The following is a 16,474-nucleotide window of genomic DNA, read 5'->3' as shown; positions in this document are numbered from 1 at the left end:
TATCCGATGGTTTCATATTCATTATAGAATACCTCTCTCAGGTGTCCCCATTTAGGAAGGACAGTCCCTCTTTTTCTGGGACCTCCATATTGTTGGTGTATGAGTGTATAACAGAGCTCCACAGCAATAATACTCCCAGTAATGTGTCTGAGTGTATAACCGAGCTCCACAGCAATAATACTCCCAGTAATGTGTCTGAGTGTATCACAGAGCTCCACAGCAATAATACTCCCAGTAATGTGTCTGAGTGTATAACAGAGCTCCACAGCAATAATACTCCCAGTAATGTGTCTGAGTGTATAACAGCTCCACAGCAATAATACTCCCAGTAATGTGTCTGAGTGTATAACCGAGCTCCACAGCAATAATACTCCCAGTAATGTGTCTGAGTGTATCACAGAGCTCCACAGCAATAATACTCACAGTAATGTGTCTGAGTGTATAACCGAGCTCCACAGCAATAATACTCCCAGTAATGTGTCTTTAAACTACAAATAAATACGCTTAGAATTCAGTCTGAAAATAAGACACATTGTTCTCTAAGTTAAATTTTTGTTGCATAAATATTTATTACCAAATCCTAAAAAATGTTATTACATCCCCATTCCTGGTCACACCTCCACTCACACCCCTAGCATTAAAGTGACCCTCTTTGTCCATTTGAAACGCTGGGAGATCTATAATAGCACAGCTCAAAACCGTGCAGGTTTAAATATGGGATTATTATGGGTACCTACATTTGAAGTGCTACAGTGAGCAACTGCATATGGATGAGGGGATAAGAGTGCCCAACCACCGCACATACAGTGCCCACTAGGGTGAGTGAGTACACATTGCTACAATAGCCATTTTACAGTCAACGTAATATTATAGAATTACATTCTAATTGTGCGTGAATACACACCATTTAATAACCTGTCCTGCAAGTGTAGCGGCAGTGTGTGTAAAATGACTTTCCTTTGGCTAGCATTGTAGGAGTTAATTGACCCCACTGGTCTCAATATTCCAATCTGCTCATTCCTTGCCCAGCCCCCACCCTCTGCCATTACCCACTCCATCTGCTGTCAGGTGACTTCCAGCCGCTGTCGGGGAGAAAGCGTAACATGTTGCCTAGCAACAAGGTCTAGCCAGCCAACCAAATGCGACAAAGTAACTGTCAGCTGGCTGCGAATGTTCTAACTCCAGCTCTCTGTCCCAGCTGAACACGCCATCTTTACTGCGGGCTGAGGTGCATTAACAAGGATGTAAAAACCCTGGTGGGGCAAGAACCGCTCCGCAGTCAATCTATAACCGCCCCACCCCCTATATTTAACCCCTTAAGGACCAAACTTCTGGAATAAAAGGGAATCATGACATGTCACACGTCATGTGTCCTTAAGGGGTTAAACCATGTTCATTGAATGCAGTAACGTAACTTCTCTGTGGAATGCAAGGATCTAATATACAGATTATAGGAACCGAATACAAACTGATATACAGTTTACATGTTACAAGGATATATAAAATGACCTGTCTCCGTAAATATGGGGATTTGGTTTCACGATAGTGGTATTATCCAGCACTGCATTAATGCACCCCAATAGCAGTGGAGCCTACACTCATTTCACATGGGAGATAAACATTCTGACTGCAATGTTCTCGTTTTAACTGCTTTCAAAGACTCTTCTCACATGTATGCTTTCCTGTGGTCACCCGAAGTGGGGGCTTAATCCATATTCTGGTCTTTACAGAGGCACCACTATTAAGAAATGCTCACAGTGTGCCCCCAATTCCTTTTTTGGGGGGGATGGTACAGATGTAGCATCAGCCAACTAAAGTGCTATTAAATTGATCAGCTGTGACGTGTGTGGTCTGTGTTGTTTCTGGCCATGTCTAAAGACATGTATTGATACAATTGCCATTAATGCTATCACAAGCTGCCTTGGCTAAGAGTAAGCCCTGGTTTGGGCAGTGTCTCCTCCTTCGCATGCAGTCAGTAGGCTGCAGAATATATAGAGCAGCGCTGAGCTACGTCATACTGGCACAGGCTCATCTGTTCACAAGTTCCATTGAAAGTTTCATGTGCTGGGGGAAAACCCTGAGCAACCCTCTAGCAGTTTCCCTCTGTAAAGCGCTGCGGAATTTGTTGGCGCTATATAAATAGTATCATAATGTGAGCACTGACCCCTCACTGTTGGCAAGCGTGGCTTTGTTCTGCAGAGCTCAATAAATTAACTTCACACATTTTCAGTCCATTAAATAATTCACATCATATGGCATAACCACTCTTTAACCCATCAGTCTCAACCCGATATCAGGGGTTCTTACAATATTTTCCTAAAACGTCTGCTTGGATTAAACTTGGTGACCTACACCGGACCGGGTATAAAATTTGGCATTTTTCAATCACTCTGCCCCCTGAGAAGGGGGTGGGGCCAGAGAGGGTGTGTTTTGTCATCACTAATCACAAGCACGCCCCCTCTCAAAGTGAGCATGTTGGTTCAATGAGCACAGCCCCGCTGAAGAGCTCTAGCATGAGAAAAAGGCCCTGTATTTGTTCTGCGCAGCATAAGCAGAATAATAACATGCTTGCGCTGTGTTTGCTTTTAACTTGTCTCCATATGTGGCCAGGAAAGCGTATGGTGCATGTGTTTGGAGCCTGCTTGTGGGATTGCGTGTGTGTAGAGTGAGCTGATTGTGGTGTGGTATTGTGTAAATAGGTCGATTTCATTCGTGTTTGTGGTGTAATATGTGTGGCTAGGGGCTGTAGAGAGTGTGTGTATAGGGGGCATAGTGTTATAGGTGACGTAGTGTGTGTAGGGGTTGTAGAGAATGTTGTATGTGTTTGCTTACAAGGAATGTAGTGTGTGCATAGGAGAGCCAAAGTTTGTATGTCGGGAATGTAGTGTGTGTAGGGGATCTATTGTGTAATGGAGATTGTGTGTATGTGTGTGTAGATTAGATGATCCAGAGTTGGGTAAGATTGTATCTGGAGCGTAATGTGTGTAGTGGTGCAGTGTAAGGGGTGCTGTAGTGTGTGTGTGTGTGTGTGTGTGTATATATATATATATATATATATATATGTATTTATTTGTGAGGGTGTTCTTATCTGCTGTCACATTCTATGTTTCTAATTTTCTTTGTCGGTTAACTCACTGAGGGTTATTTTGTATATTATATATGTGTGCTGTGTGTTGTGTGAGTATGCGGTGTAAGTGTCTGAGGGTGCTGTGTGTGTGTAAGTTAGCTGTTAGTGTGAGTGTGCTGTGTGTGAGCTGTTAGTGTGCTGTGTGGGTGAATATGTCTGGAGGGATGTGTGTGGGGTGGGGGGCAAGATTTAAATATATTAAATATGTATTTTCTTTTTAAATACAAAAAAAAAAAAAACTTTATATCCCCCCTCCCTTCTTACCATTAGCCTTGGAGGGGGTGAGGGGAGGGAGCCATGGAGGAAGGCCATGCTGCAGTCCTGGGAGGAACCCGGCAGAGCTGCAGGGTAGAGCTCCACTGTGTCGTCCTCCTCTCCCTCCCTAGCCAGCGGCAGCATGTCAGTGCCTTGGGCCAGTGAGGGAGATCTTTAATCTCCCCACCGGCCCATGAAGGTACACAGCAGGGCCGGCGCTCTGATAGCACGGGCCCTGCATGGGCCAGCCGGGGAGATCCTGTGATCTACCCTTCCGGCCTCAGCCCATGGTCTTCTCGGTAGATCCGATGGCCAGTCCGGGCCTTCCATTGTAAACTGAGGGTGTCGGTCATGGTGCCTACAACTCGTATTATTTTTTTAAAAAGCATACAATTCTATCAGTTTTGGGTCAGTCAATTCTTCGGCATAGACTCTATGGAGATTCTCTCAAGGGAGTGCAGAGAAAGCCTCCCATAGGTGGTCCTTCTGCGCTCCACAAACTGCAAGAGCATGCGCTTTTTAATTATACTAGAAAGTATGTAAAACACATTCATTAGACCATTCCCAATTTAGACTGGTTTCCATTCCACTGGGGAAAGTCAACACTGCTCCTGTAATCAGTTAATTGCAGATAATTGTTTGGGGCCGGACCAGTATGATTTGCCTGTTCTAACCCAATGGAACCTTGGTAAAATAGCATATGGAACTAGTTTTAGGTCCCTACCAATATTCACTGCCCTTTGTAAAGGAACCATCTGGGAGCCATAACAACTTAGTTGAAATTAAGTTATTATGGTGCCAGGAGACCGCTGGTTCTGGTTCTCCTTTGGGAAAATCCTGTGTTCTAGTGCCTATCTCTATGACCCCTGTCCTTCCTCTATCTAAAATCTTGGATAACGGAAGGCTGATGCTCTAAGCCAATCAGTAGCTCCCCTCTGCCCAAGCCTTATGTTATCTAACATTTAAGTTAGTGGAAGGGCAAGGAGTAAAAAGTGATCGGCGCTGGGACACAGACTTTGGGGTTAAACCGTTCATGAACTAAAGATAAGCCAGCACCAGGGACATCCTGTCACCATAATAACTTATTTTAGATTAAGTTGTTATGATGCCCAAACTGGTCATTTAATGTAGAACACACTGGATATTATGGCTGAGTGTGAGTTGTCAGTAATTATCAAACTGAACTTCAATTTTTAGTTACGGTCAACTGTTTAGAGCTCTGGATCTGAAACAAACATTTTGGTTATAATGAACAATTTGCAAGAAATACCCCAAATGGTTTGCACACAGGGTTTCTAAATTGCAAGTAAGACTGTGAAAATGGTTTCTATACATTCTGCCATACAATCTTTGGTAGTGTAATTTGTATCTTCCAATAAAGCTGGTACAACCACCACAGATGATATAGGTCTACCACCCCAACACATACACGACATATAGCTACATGTGACAGAGGAAACACGTTGCAGTGTACGATGTGTTCACATCCTCAATGGATCCTCTATTGATAGTTACAAACTCTGTGCCAACATTATTACAGTACAAGATGCAACCAAATAGAATTGTTAGCATTACATTGGTATCAATGTAATATTTTTCCGATAAGCTTTTCAAAAACAAATACAGATTGCAATCTCTTTCCCTAAATCAGAAGCAGCATAACTACACAGTGGCCCTACAGAAAGCCCTATGCTGGAATGTATCTTGTATTACTTTGTACACACTCACACAGTGGGGTAACAACGTATGAATAGATTGCCACTTACTGCTGTAGTGTGGCTTGTTAGTGACAACAGCCCCACATTGAATACAGCAACAAACAGAGGTAAAGGCTTCTGGGGACTCAGTGTCTGATAAAGCTGAACCCCTTGCAAGTCGGCCTCAAAGAGCTTACAGTCACTTATTAGCTAGACTAAGAAAATATTTCTTGGTTGAACCTAAGCTATTTCTGCTGGCCATTGTTTTGTAGATAGTAAAGATCTTGTTAAACTCTTACCGTAGGTTTGAGCTCCACTGTATTTTCGTCGTCTGATTCTAGTGCAACAGGTAAAGATTTCTGTGGTGGGGAAAGTGTAAGGTCTCGTCTCAGGAGCCGAGATTCCCCTTTCTCCCCAAACCTCAATGTATCCAGTTTCTGCACGGTGGGCTCAGCAGAAGCTGCCGGCCTGAAGTTCTCTTTGTTCTGAGCTTTCAATCTAAGTCTCTGAACTCCATACATGCGTTCCTCTACTTGGTGGCCTTCATTAGGGTTCCGAGGCACACCTTTACTGTATTGTCTTTTTTGGGTGTGTATTTCTTGCATATAAGAATCCATCCTCTTCAGGGGCTTCATCTCCATTTCATAGTTGCTCAACTTCTCCTCATCTACCTCCAGAAGTTGGTTGCTACTTGGACTATGGTTATGTGTCCGGTGTGAAGTCCATGATACTGTGGTAGGAGAATCTGCCCATCTTTCTCTTGGTTTGTGGTTGGAAACCACATGTTTGTGGCCAGTGCTCTTCATCATAAGATCTTCAGGGATAGAACAAGGTCCCAATGGGTTGCCCTGCACTGGCCCTATTCTTCCACCGCCAATCTCACTCCAGCTGTTGGGCCTAACATATTCCCCACCCCTACCTTCCAACAACATCTGGATATCACCACCCCGATCCTCATCCACAGACAATTGCCTAGAGAAATGTGCACTTTTATTTCTGGACTTGGGTGCCAGCTGAGTTGGAGGTGGTGTAGAGGGTGGACTGCACATAGGACTTCTCATAGGGCTGTCATCGGGGGTCACATCTGATGGTGTTGTTCCCTTTCTGTAAAGTTCAGGGCTGTCCTGTTGTGGTGGAGTCTCTGTGGAAATGACCTCAATATCATCACTCGAGTTCTGGTGTTTTGGCCTCTGGCATTTAAGCCCTAAGAATAGAGAAGAAAAAGGATTTATAAGTTATATATTTTCCCACCTAGAGCAGCACTTCAAAATCATACAGACTCCTGGTGTCTATAATCAAAGATTAAACCTAACCATATATACGTACTCTCCAGCAAACGAGCATTAAAGGTTATCGAGGACATGCCTTGCAAGCCAATTAGATAATATAATTAATATGACTAAATAGAACATATCATGAGACTGATATTTTAAAGTTTATTTAGAATAGTCTTTTGAATGGGAGCTTCACTGTACCAGAATTAATCTCCCAAACTTGGTTGCACTGTTTAAATTAAAACTTATATGTTTCATAAACATAATGTCTCTCTCACCGCTCCCAATGGTCCTCTGACTCCATGGATGACAACATGCCCTCTTCATTTGACACCTTCACCTGTGCTGCCAGAAAGGGTACTTTTACAGGACCACAATGTTGATGCATGTTGAGGACTCCATGCAAATGTATGTTAATATGCTACCCAGAATTAACTAAACATTTAATTGGCAATTCGTCACCTACCAGCACTAAGCAATTGCTTGTGTGTGGGCAGGCAAAGAAGGAATTAAAAAAAAACCACATCTTAATAAGAATAATAACAATTAGAAAAAACAAAACCCTACAGTTTGCATAAGGAAAGGGTACACAAAGACTGCTGGGATTGTATATCAGGAAATTCTGAGCCCTATACATATAGATGATATTTATATTATATAGATCTATACACTCACCGCTAGAGAGCAGAAATTTAGCCCAGGCGAGTAGATATTCCCCCCTGGAGGGTATGCTGTGGATCGCTAGTAGCAGGGGACTTTATATAACTCTCTCCATACTGAAATGTCAAGTCCTATCCTACTAAATAGGTCTAAAGTTACTCACCACTGCAAGCCTGGTGGATCCATGGCTAGTGGGCTGCATATTTTATAAGAACACTAGCCTCGTGTTTACATTTTGTTTTACAATGACGGACCTTGCGTCTATGGAACTAGTATCACTTGTGTTTCACCAGCCAGCCTTGATCTCGACCTGAGCCACATTTAGCAGGCCATGGTTATTGGGTCACAGTAACACTGCAGCAGCAAGTTTCACACCATTCCCAAACACGGACACATTGCTCCCGCTGCCCTGTTTTCTGTGATGACATAAACATGGAGTGCTGCTTATCATTAATCCTTGCCCAGGATTCTCTTTGTGTGATCTGTGGACTGGACCTTGTTTGAGCAAAAGCCAACAGCACCAATTCTCCAGAATATGCACCTTGCATTGCATGCTAACTGAGCTCCATTTCATCTTTAGAAGGTGATAGAACTACTAAACCCCATGTGAATTCCAGATCCCTGAATTACTTTATTCTGCTTGTATTGTACAGGTGTGACATCCTGCAGCAATGTATCTGGTTCCACCTGGTTTGTGTTTTGCTGTTACATGTCCCCAGTGATATGAGAAGATTTGGTGTTGCTGTTACAAAGGAAGCACCAGGGATAAGGGAGTGAGACAGGATCTAGTCCTCCGTTTGTTTTGCACTTTGGCAATTAAAAGAGTTAACAGAGATGCACAATTACATTGCTGCAACTAGGAGACTCTCCCTACTGAGTGCAACAAGTGCCCAATGTAACGGTTACAATTCATTCTGCTCTTTCTGATTGCAAACAGGAACCTGGCAAATCAGATTTCCTGGTACTAGGGGCACGGAACGCAAAATCTAGTTCAACCTATGTGAAACCCATTTAATTGCTTTCTATCCATTGGGAAAACAACATCTTTTCACCCAAAACGGCATTACTGCAACCTGTCTTTGACAGGTGGTCAAAACAGTAAGTGAAATAGCAATTTAAGGGCACACCTGGGACAAGGAAGGACAACCAGTGGAGGAAAGCCTGGTTACCATAGAAGCACGGCAAAAAATGACATGTTTTAAGATTTATGTTGTGGTTGTTTGAAGCTGTTAAAGACTCTTTATGGGCAGGATGGACTGGTAACATACTGGGGCAGCCAAATATTAACTAAAATATTTTTTTGGGAAAAATAAAACTCCCGACAATTCTAACTCGGGACCAAAGTCCAGTTGTCTTGTTCCTTTTCTCTAGTGTTGCCAGAAGGGGGCATCCTTAGACATGATCATGGCCTTACAAGACCATCACTGGGCCTTTCTGCCCAGCTCACTAATTAAACTATTATTGGCAGAATTTAAATAGATCTGCTCATATAATTTCTACGATCACAGCTTATCTCATGGCATGGGAATCTTTATAGATATATAATTTTATGCTATGAAATGCACAATGCCACCCAATCTGAAATGAAGTGCGTTTCACAAGAACAAGCCTTAAGGACATCTGGGCTGAAGCATTGATATTCATAAAGTGTATATATCCAGTAAACACCAATATTAAACTAAAATTGATTAATTTACTAGATATGGAAACCTACAGCATAACCAAACGTGATCGCTGACATATAACCCTTCTGGTTTTGGTGATTGGCATAGCCCAAAATTACAAAGGCTGACAGAGGATATACATACACTTATAACAGCTTGTGGGGCAAGGTGGACACACCAGGAATAGGGGATGAAGTTCCAGGATTGGCAGAGTAAAGATTGACCACTGTCCTCATTCCATGCACTCATTCAGGCCAATTCACCTCGAATCCCACCAGACTTGGCCATGTTTTGGCAGACAATTTATTGGATATTCGAGAAGTTACTTTTCCACTCTCTCTCTATTGTCTGGGATGATTCTCATTCAGGGACCCAGGCGTTTCACGACTCGTAAAGTTAACATCAGATGTCTTCAGAGTCTGGTGGAGAATCATCTCTGGCAATAGCGGGAGACACAGCTGGAACTGCAGATTGCTGGGGGCTGAATGGGGGAGGGGATTGTTTTTTCGTAAACGTTTAGAAAAGGGAAACAGACGAGAACAAGAGTACACTTTAGCTGCATGGACTCCCTAGTGACCGCAGCTTATGTATTGACATGATGCAAACAAATGCCTCCTGTTCTACACATTCATGGGATAACGTGTATATTTCTAGAAAACCCAATACAGAACAGTGAATCAAGCAGTATGGGAAACGAATGCTAGAGAAGCATATTGGAGACATTTTAATAGTACAAGACAGACATCTGATATTTTTTTTTTTTTTTTTATCCATTAAGATGATGGCTAGGGTTTGTTTCTTTAATCTGAGTATGGCACCAGGATCTGCGTATCCCGGACTATCTGTGATTGGTGGGATTTACTCTCCTGGGCAGTGGAAGGAGGCGAGCTGGGGAGTGGTGCTGCGTACAAAGCACACTTACAGGAGGGCTGCTGCAGTCTTGTTAGAAAAAAATTAGAAGATAAATTGTTGCATCAACAAATTTTATAATAAATAACCAGCAAGCATATTGATTGGTGTGCTACTTTCTATATCGATATTTTAAAATGGGGTAATCACAATTACTCATTGCTGAATTTTAGGTAAACGAAGGAGGCAGATAGGCGAAGGATGATTTAAATATGCTGAGTTGACACTTTCACCCACAGGATTCTGTTCATTTTTTTTTTTACTCTTAAGCGTCTGCCTTCCGAGCTGCCAAGAATGATCTAAACGATGTAGAGATTTAGAGCCGTGCAGAATGCATCAATGTGAGGAAAATGCATAAGGAATAGGGCAGCATTTTAGTGAAGATTATATTGTTCACCATCAATCACTTCTAATTTCATAGAAGGTAAGCTCTATTTACAGTGATACCTACAGGTTTTTATTTCCGTAATTGCCCTCATAGACAGGAAAGGTAATATTTAGCCATGGGCTGGGTACCAAATCAAATATAAAGGGTTGTAATGAATGCATCCAGTTCAGGCACTCTGTGTGCTCCATCTAGTGGTCATAAGAATGTATCACTAAAGCAATGTTCCAAAATTTTGGAATTTCCCAATTTGGCATTGGGAGTCCCTCAGAACTGGACCACTGCACTAGAGTCACTTTAAAGATGGAGCAGTGGGGAGCTGGATATAGTCTTATGGTCACAATCAGCCTTCTTATTGCTTTTTTGATTAAACATTATTGAGAGTCACTAACCATTTTCCCGATGCTGGAAGGATGGAGAAAACTCTTTGGCAGCGATTCTGGCGATCTGGGCTTCCTCCTGTGCCTTGAGAGCTGCAGCTGTGGCCGCCTCTGCTTTTGCCCTGGAGTGAGACGTCCTGTATTGGAGAGAGACAGGTGAGAATACAGGCATACAATATTGCTTTTTCTTGACGTTTTGTCTTTGAAACTGGTTAACCATAGACAGCCCTAGGAGATTAAGGGAACTTAAAGGTGGACATGGAGAAGGATAGCACCTAAAGTCTCTCCGAGGGAACGGGAAAGAGAAATTGGAACATACTTCATAAAGGAAGAAGAAGACATATCTAGCCATGAAAGCAAGAAAGGGGCCATGGGGATATGGGAATTGTACACAAATATTTTATGAATGGGTGTGAAGGAGACATGAATCTGGACATGGAGAACAGAAGGGGACTTCATTCTGTCCATGTAGGGGGACTATACTTTGATAGGGTAGAGAAGCACTGTATTACTAGAGGTGTCTAGTCTGGGATTGTCAAAAAGTTTAAGCTAGTGGCATATATGTTTTGTGCCAGGCGACATGTCTGCTTTACAGTGATGTCTAGGGTAGAAGGGCAAGCCAGATATACCTACCCTCCTTGGGTTTCCTTCTACAATTTTCAGGAGTGTTGTTATAGTTGTTCAAACAAAATTGGATCTATGGATGAACCTGCCAGCTTGTAGAATCTTCCATAGATCTCATGGATAGAATAAGAGATGCCCCAGATATCCCTTTTAGTGATGTCGCGAACACAAAATTTTCGGTTCGCAAACGGAGGACGCGAACTCCAGCAAACGTTCGCGAACCGGGCGAACCGCCATAGACTTCAATGGGCTGGCGAATTTTAAAACCCACAGGGACTCTCTGGCCACAATAGTGATGGAAAAGTTGTTTCAAGGGGACTAATACCTGGACTGTGGCATGCCGGAGGGGGATCCATGGCAAAACTCCCATGGAAAATTACACAGTTGATGCAGTCTGGTTTTAATCCATAAAGGGCATAAATCACCTAACATTCCTAAATCACAATGGCTATGGATTGACACCTGACATATTGACACCTTGACATATGGATTGACACCTGTCCTCAGATACCCTGATACACACTGACACAGAGCAGAATAGGGACTGTTCCCCCTACATAGGGTCACTTGGCAGATATGGATTGACACCTATCCTAAGGATCCCGGATACACACTGACAGAGCAGAATAGGGACTGTTCCCCCTACATAGGGTCACTTGGCAGCTATGGATTGACACCTGTCCTCAGAGACCCTGATACACACTGACACAGAGCAGAATAGGGAATATTCACTAAATGCCAAACATTGTTATACAGGGGAATATTCAGTAAATAAGGATAAGGGGGGGGGGGGACCTACTGTGGGTGGGGGCCATACATCACAATGGGGGGGACCTACGGTCCTCCCGCCCGCCCCCACCCGTGAGCGGTGGGTGGGGGCCATAAAAATAATGAGGGGGGGACCTACTGTATGATGTTGTATCGATCAGGTAGTGTAAGGGTTAGGCCCGCCTCACAGTGACAGACCAAACTCCCCGTTTAACGCACCGCAAACAACCGCAAACAGTCCATTTGCACAACCACAAACTCCCCATTTGCACAAGGTTGGATACCAAGCTAGCCATGTCCGTTCCTTGTCCTCACTGATGTCATGGAAGGTCTCTTCCTCCACCCAGCCACGTACAACACCAAGGGTCCCTGAAAGTATGCTAATAAACTGAAAAAAGAAAAAATCTCCCAAGAAGGAGATCTAAAACTGGCATAGGAAAAGGTTAGACAACTATCATAAAGTGATACCTACAAATCCTAGTGAGCATAGGTGTATAATAGAGGGAGAAAGGGAAAGCAGAGTAATGCTCCCTAATACCATGGTTAGTACCCTTTGTTAAAGTAAATTGAGTAATGGACAAAAGTCTTTATTATATAATTTATAAATAACAAAGGGATACTATACTCATTCCCCTATAGTGGCTAATTGTGTAATAAGGGTAATACTATTACCTATTATATAATATTGGCAGGGGCAAGGAAATTCCCTCTAAATAGATGGGTATAGGCAGAGAGTATGGAGTGATAGTGTCAATAAGGTGATATAAAGTTAAAATGTATCACAGACACACAGCCACCCTTTCTCTTAGCTAGTTTCCAGAAATGCTGGATAGGTAGAAGGACTATAAAGACTCAGAGAGGTCTAAGAAGAATCCTCTAAACTAGCCCTAATCTCCTTAACCCCTTAAGGAGATATGACATGTGTGACATGTCATGATTCCCTTTTATTCCAAAAGTTTGGTCCTTAAGGGGTTAAACACCTTGAAGGGTGTTCTAAGCTAAAGCTCAATCTAAACGTTTAGATGACTGCCTGATTTCCCATCACAGATGCTGGCTAGGAATAACAGTGTGCAAGACAAAGAGTGGGTCTAAGTGCCCATAGTGCAGTAAAGTGTCCCTGGTGAAGTGAAAAAGAGAGCTGGCGCCCAAGAGAGTAACGAGCTGGCGCCCTATCAGGGGACGTGTATATGGCATCGATTTTAGGAACCGGGAGATGGAAAAAGATCCTTGGTCGGTCCTCCTACTTTGTAAATTTGGGGCACTGCGCGTGCAATCTAATGTGCCACCAGATAGGAATAGTACTACTTAACACACCACTCCTATCAGTTTAATCCCTGTTATGTGCCTTTTTTTTGGTTTGGTTTTTGAAGCCACAGTGCAGCACCAGAGGCCCGAAAAATAAGGCATGTACACATGCCTGAAAAATTGGGTATTGTTGCATCCGCTGCTGTAGCAGCGGCCAGAAAAATTGATGTTTGTTTCCCAGGCTGAAAGTGCCCTAAAACATACTTGAACCCTAGTTGGTTGCGGATAAGTCACGCAAGTCAACCGGCATTCAGAGCTAAAATACAGCAGCGTGTGGACCATTTTTAGCCCAAGGTAGCTCATCTCATCAGGCCTTTTTTAGTCGAATGTATCGCCCAGTGTCAGTCCCTTCGGGATCCATCCCTCATTCATCTTAATAAAGGTGAGGTAATCTAGACTTTTTTGACCTAGGCAACTTCTCTTCTCAGTGACAATACCTCCTGCTGCACTGAAGGTCCTTTCTGACAGGACACTTGAAGCGAGGCAGGCCAGAAGTTCTATCACAAATTGGGATAGCTCAGGCCACAGGTCAAGCCTGCACACCCAGTAGTCAAGGGGTTCATCGCTCCTCAGAGTGTTGATATCTGCAGTTAAGGCGAGGTAGTCTGCTACCTGTCGGTCGAGTCGTTCTCTGAGGGTGGATCCCTAAGGGCTGTGGCGATGCGTAGGACTTAAAAAGCTCCGCATGTCCTCCATCAACAACACGTCTTTAAAGCGTCCTGTCCTTGCCGGCGTGGTCGTGGGAGGAGGAGGATGACTTTCACCTCTTCCCCTGTTAGATTCCTGTTGTGCTGTGACATCACCCTTATACGCTGTGTAAAGCATACTTTTGAATTTATTTTGCAAATGCTGCATCCTTTCCGACTTGTTGAAATTTGGTAACATTTCACACTATACCGGGGGTCTAGTAGCGTGGACACCCAGTACAGGTCGTTCTCCTTCAGCCTTTTTATACGATGGTCCCTCAACAGGCACGACAGCATGAAAGACCCCATTTGCACAAAAGGACGCATGAGCCTACAGGCATTGCGCATGATCGTCCAGTAACGTGGCAAAAAAATTCCCAGCTCCCCAGAGGCTGTCCTAGCACCACGGTCATACAAATATTCATTAACGGCTTTTTCTTGTTGGAGCAGGCGGTCGTACATTAGGAGTGTTGAATTCCAACGTGTCGGGCTGTCGCAAATCAAGCGCCTCACTGGCATGTTGTTTCGCCGCTGGATATCTGCAAAGTGCGCCATGGCCGTGTAGGAACGCCAGAAATGGCCACACACCTTCATGGCCTGCTTCAGGACGTCCTGTAAGCCTGTGTACTTATGCACAAAGCATTGTACGATCAGATTACACACATGTGCCATGCACGGCACATGTGTCAACCTGCCCAACTTCAATGCCGCCAACAAATTTGTTCCGTTGTCACAAACCACTTTGCCGATATCCAATTGCTGCGGAGTCAGCCACTTTTCCACCTGTGCGTTCAGGGTGGACAGGAGTGCTTGTCCGGTGTGACTCTCTGCTTTCAAGCAAGTCAAATCCAAGACGGCGTGACACTTCCGTATCTGGGATGTGGAATAGTACCTGGGGAGCTGGGGGGGTGCCGTTGATGTGGAGCAAGACGCAGCAGCAGAAGAGGACTCAGCTGAGGAGGTTATGGAAGAGGATGGAGTAGGAGGAGTAGAGGAGGTGGCAGCAGGCCTGCCTGCAAGTCGTGGCGGTGTCACCAACTCCTCTGCAGAGCCACGCATTCCATGCTTGGCAGCCGTCAGCAGGTTTACCCAATGCGCAGTGTAGGTGATATACCTGCCCTGACCATGCTTTGCAGACCAGGTATCAGTGGTCAGATGGGCCCTTGCCCCAACACTGTGTGCCAGACATGCCATTACTTCCTTTTGCACAATCGAGTACAGGTTGGGGATTGCCTTTTCTGCAAAGAAATTTCGTCCGGGTACCTTCCACTGCGGTATCCCAATAGCCACAATTTTTTTGAACGCCTCAGACTCCACCAGCTTGTATGGTAAAAGCTGGCGGGCTAATAGTTCAGACAAGCCAGCTGTCAGACGCTGGGCAAGGGGGTGACTTTCTGACATTGGCTTCTTGCGCTCAAACATGTCCTTGACAGACACCTGACTGTGGGCAGATGAGCGGGAACTGCTCAAGGCGAGAGACGGAGTGGCAGATGGTTGAGAGGGGGCAAGGAGGACAGCAGTGGTTGACGTGGCTGAAGATGCTGGACCAGGAGGAGGATGGAGGCTTTGAGATTGTGTGCTGCTTGTACTCATGTGTTGATCCCATAGGCATTTGTGATGTGCGATCATGTGCCTACGCAAAGCAGTTGTACCTAGGTGGGTGTTGGACTTCCCACGACTCAGTTTCTTTTGGCACAGGTTGCAAATGGCATCGCTGTTGTCAGAGGCAGACACACAAAAAAAATGCCACACTGCTGAGCTCTGCAATGACGGCATTCTGGTGGTGGACACAGCATGCGTTGATTGGCGTGCTGTCGGGCTGACCCCGGGTGCCGATGCATGCTGTCTGACTGTGCCACTAGCTCCTTGCGATGACCTCCCCCTGCTTCCAACTCGTCTCCTCCTCCTCTCTGTCTCCCCATCTGAACTTTCGCCCTGTTGTTCTTCTTGCCGAGCGGGCACCCACGTGACATCCACGGACGCATTGTCATCATCAACCGCTTCACTTGTATCTGACAACTCAGCAAAGGAAGCAGCAGCGGGTACAACATCATCATCATCACACCGTACGTCCATGTGTGTAATGCTGCCTGACTGAGACATATCCCTGTCATCTACATCCTCTGGCAATAATGGTTGCGCATCACTCATTTCTTCAAACGGATGTGTAAATAACTCCTCTGACAGATAAAATGAAGCGGCTGTGGTGCTAGTGTTGGTGGTGGCGGCAGGCGGGTGAGTGGTATCTTGAGAGGTGCCCGAAGCTAAGCTGGAGGAGGATGGTGCGTCAAGGTTCCGAGCGGAAGCTGTAGAAGATTGGGTGTCCTGTGTTAGCCAGTCAACTATGTCCTCAGAACTTTTCAAGTTCAGGGTACGTGGCCTCTGAAAATTGGGCATTATTCTAGGGCAAAAGGGAATCACAGCACCACGACCACAACGGCCCCTGCGGGGTGTCTTGCCTCTGCCTGTCATTTTTTGGGGGGGATTAGTGGTACTATGCGTGCAAGCTACTGTGAGACCAGATATCAGTGGCAATGTGCACTGGCAGAGGTTGGCAGAGTACACGCTGAAGGCCTGACACCCGCTTGAAGGACACTGACTGCTATTAGCTTACAGTGAAAAACTTTTTTTCTTTTTAAAGGCACGCTATTGTGACACCAGATATGAGTGGCAAAGTGGACTGGCAGAGGTTGGCAGAGTACACGCTGAAGGCCTGACACACCTGCTTGAAGGACACTGA

At 44.7% G+C, this 16,474-nt stretch overlaps 1 protein-coding gene across 1 annotated transcript in view; it reads right to left on the bottom strand.

Moving 5' to 3' along the window:
• The window catches only part of JPH3 (junctophilin 3), a 102,728-nt gene that overhangs the window by 1,008 nt on the left and 85,246 nt on the right, over positions 1-16,474 (bottom strand). The window contains exons 3-4 of the mRNA XM_063438169.1: positions 10,364-10,488; positions 5,379-6,283 (exon numbers count right to left, since the gene is read on the bottom strand). Of these exons, the coding sequence (XP_063294239.1) occupies positions 5,379-6,283; positions 10,364-10,488 (1,030 nt within the window). The remainder of the gene's footprint in view (positions 1-5,378; positions 6,284-10,363; positions 10,489-16,474) is intronic.

This window comes from Pelobates fuscus, chromosome 12 (genome assembly GCF_036172605.1).
Source record: "Pelobates fuscus isolate aPelFus1 chromosome 12, aPelFus1.pri, whole genome shotgun sequence".
Taxonomy (NCBI): domain Eukaryota; kingdom Metazoa; phylum Chordata; class Amphibia; order Anura; family Pelobatidae; genus Pelobates; species Pelobates fuscus.
The sequence above is the reverse complement of the archived record's forward strand: the minus strand, read 5'-3'. Positions and strand labels throughout refer to the sequence as shown.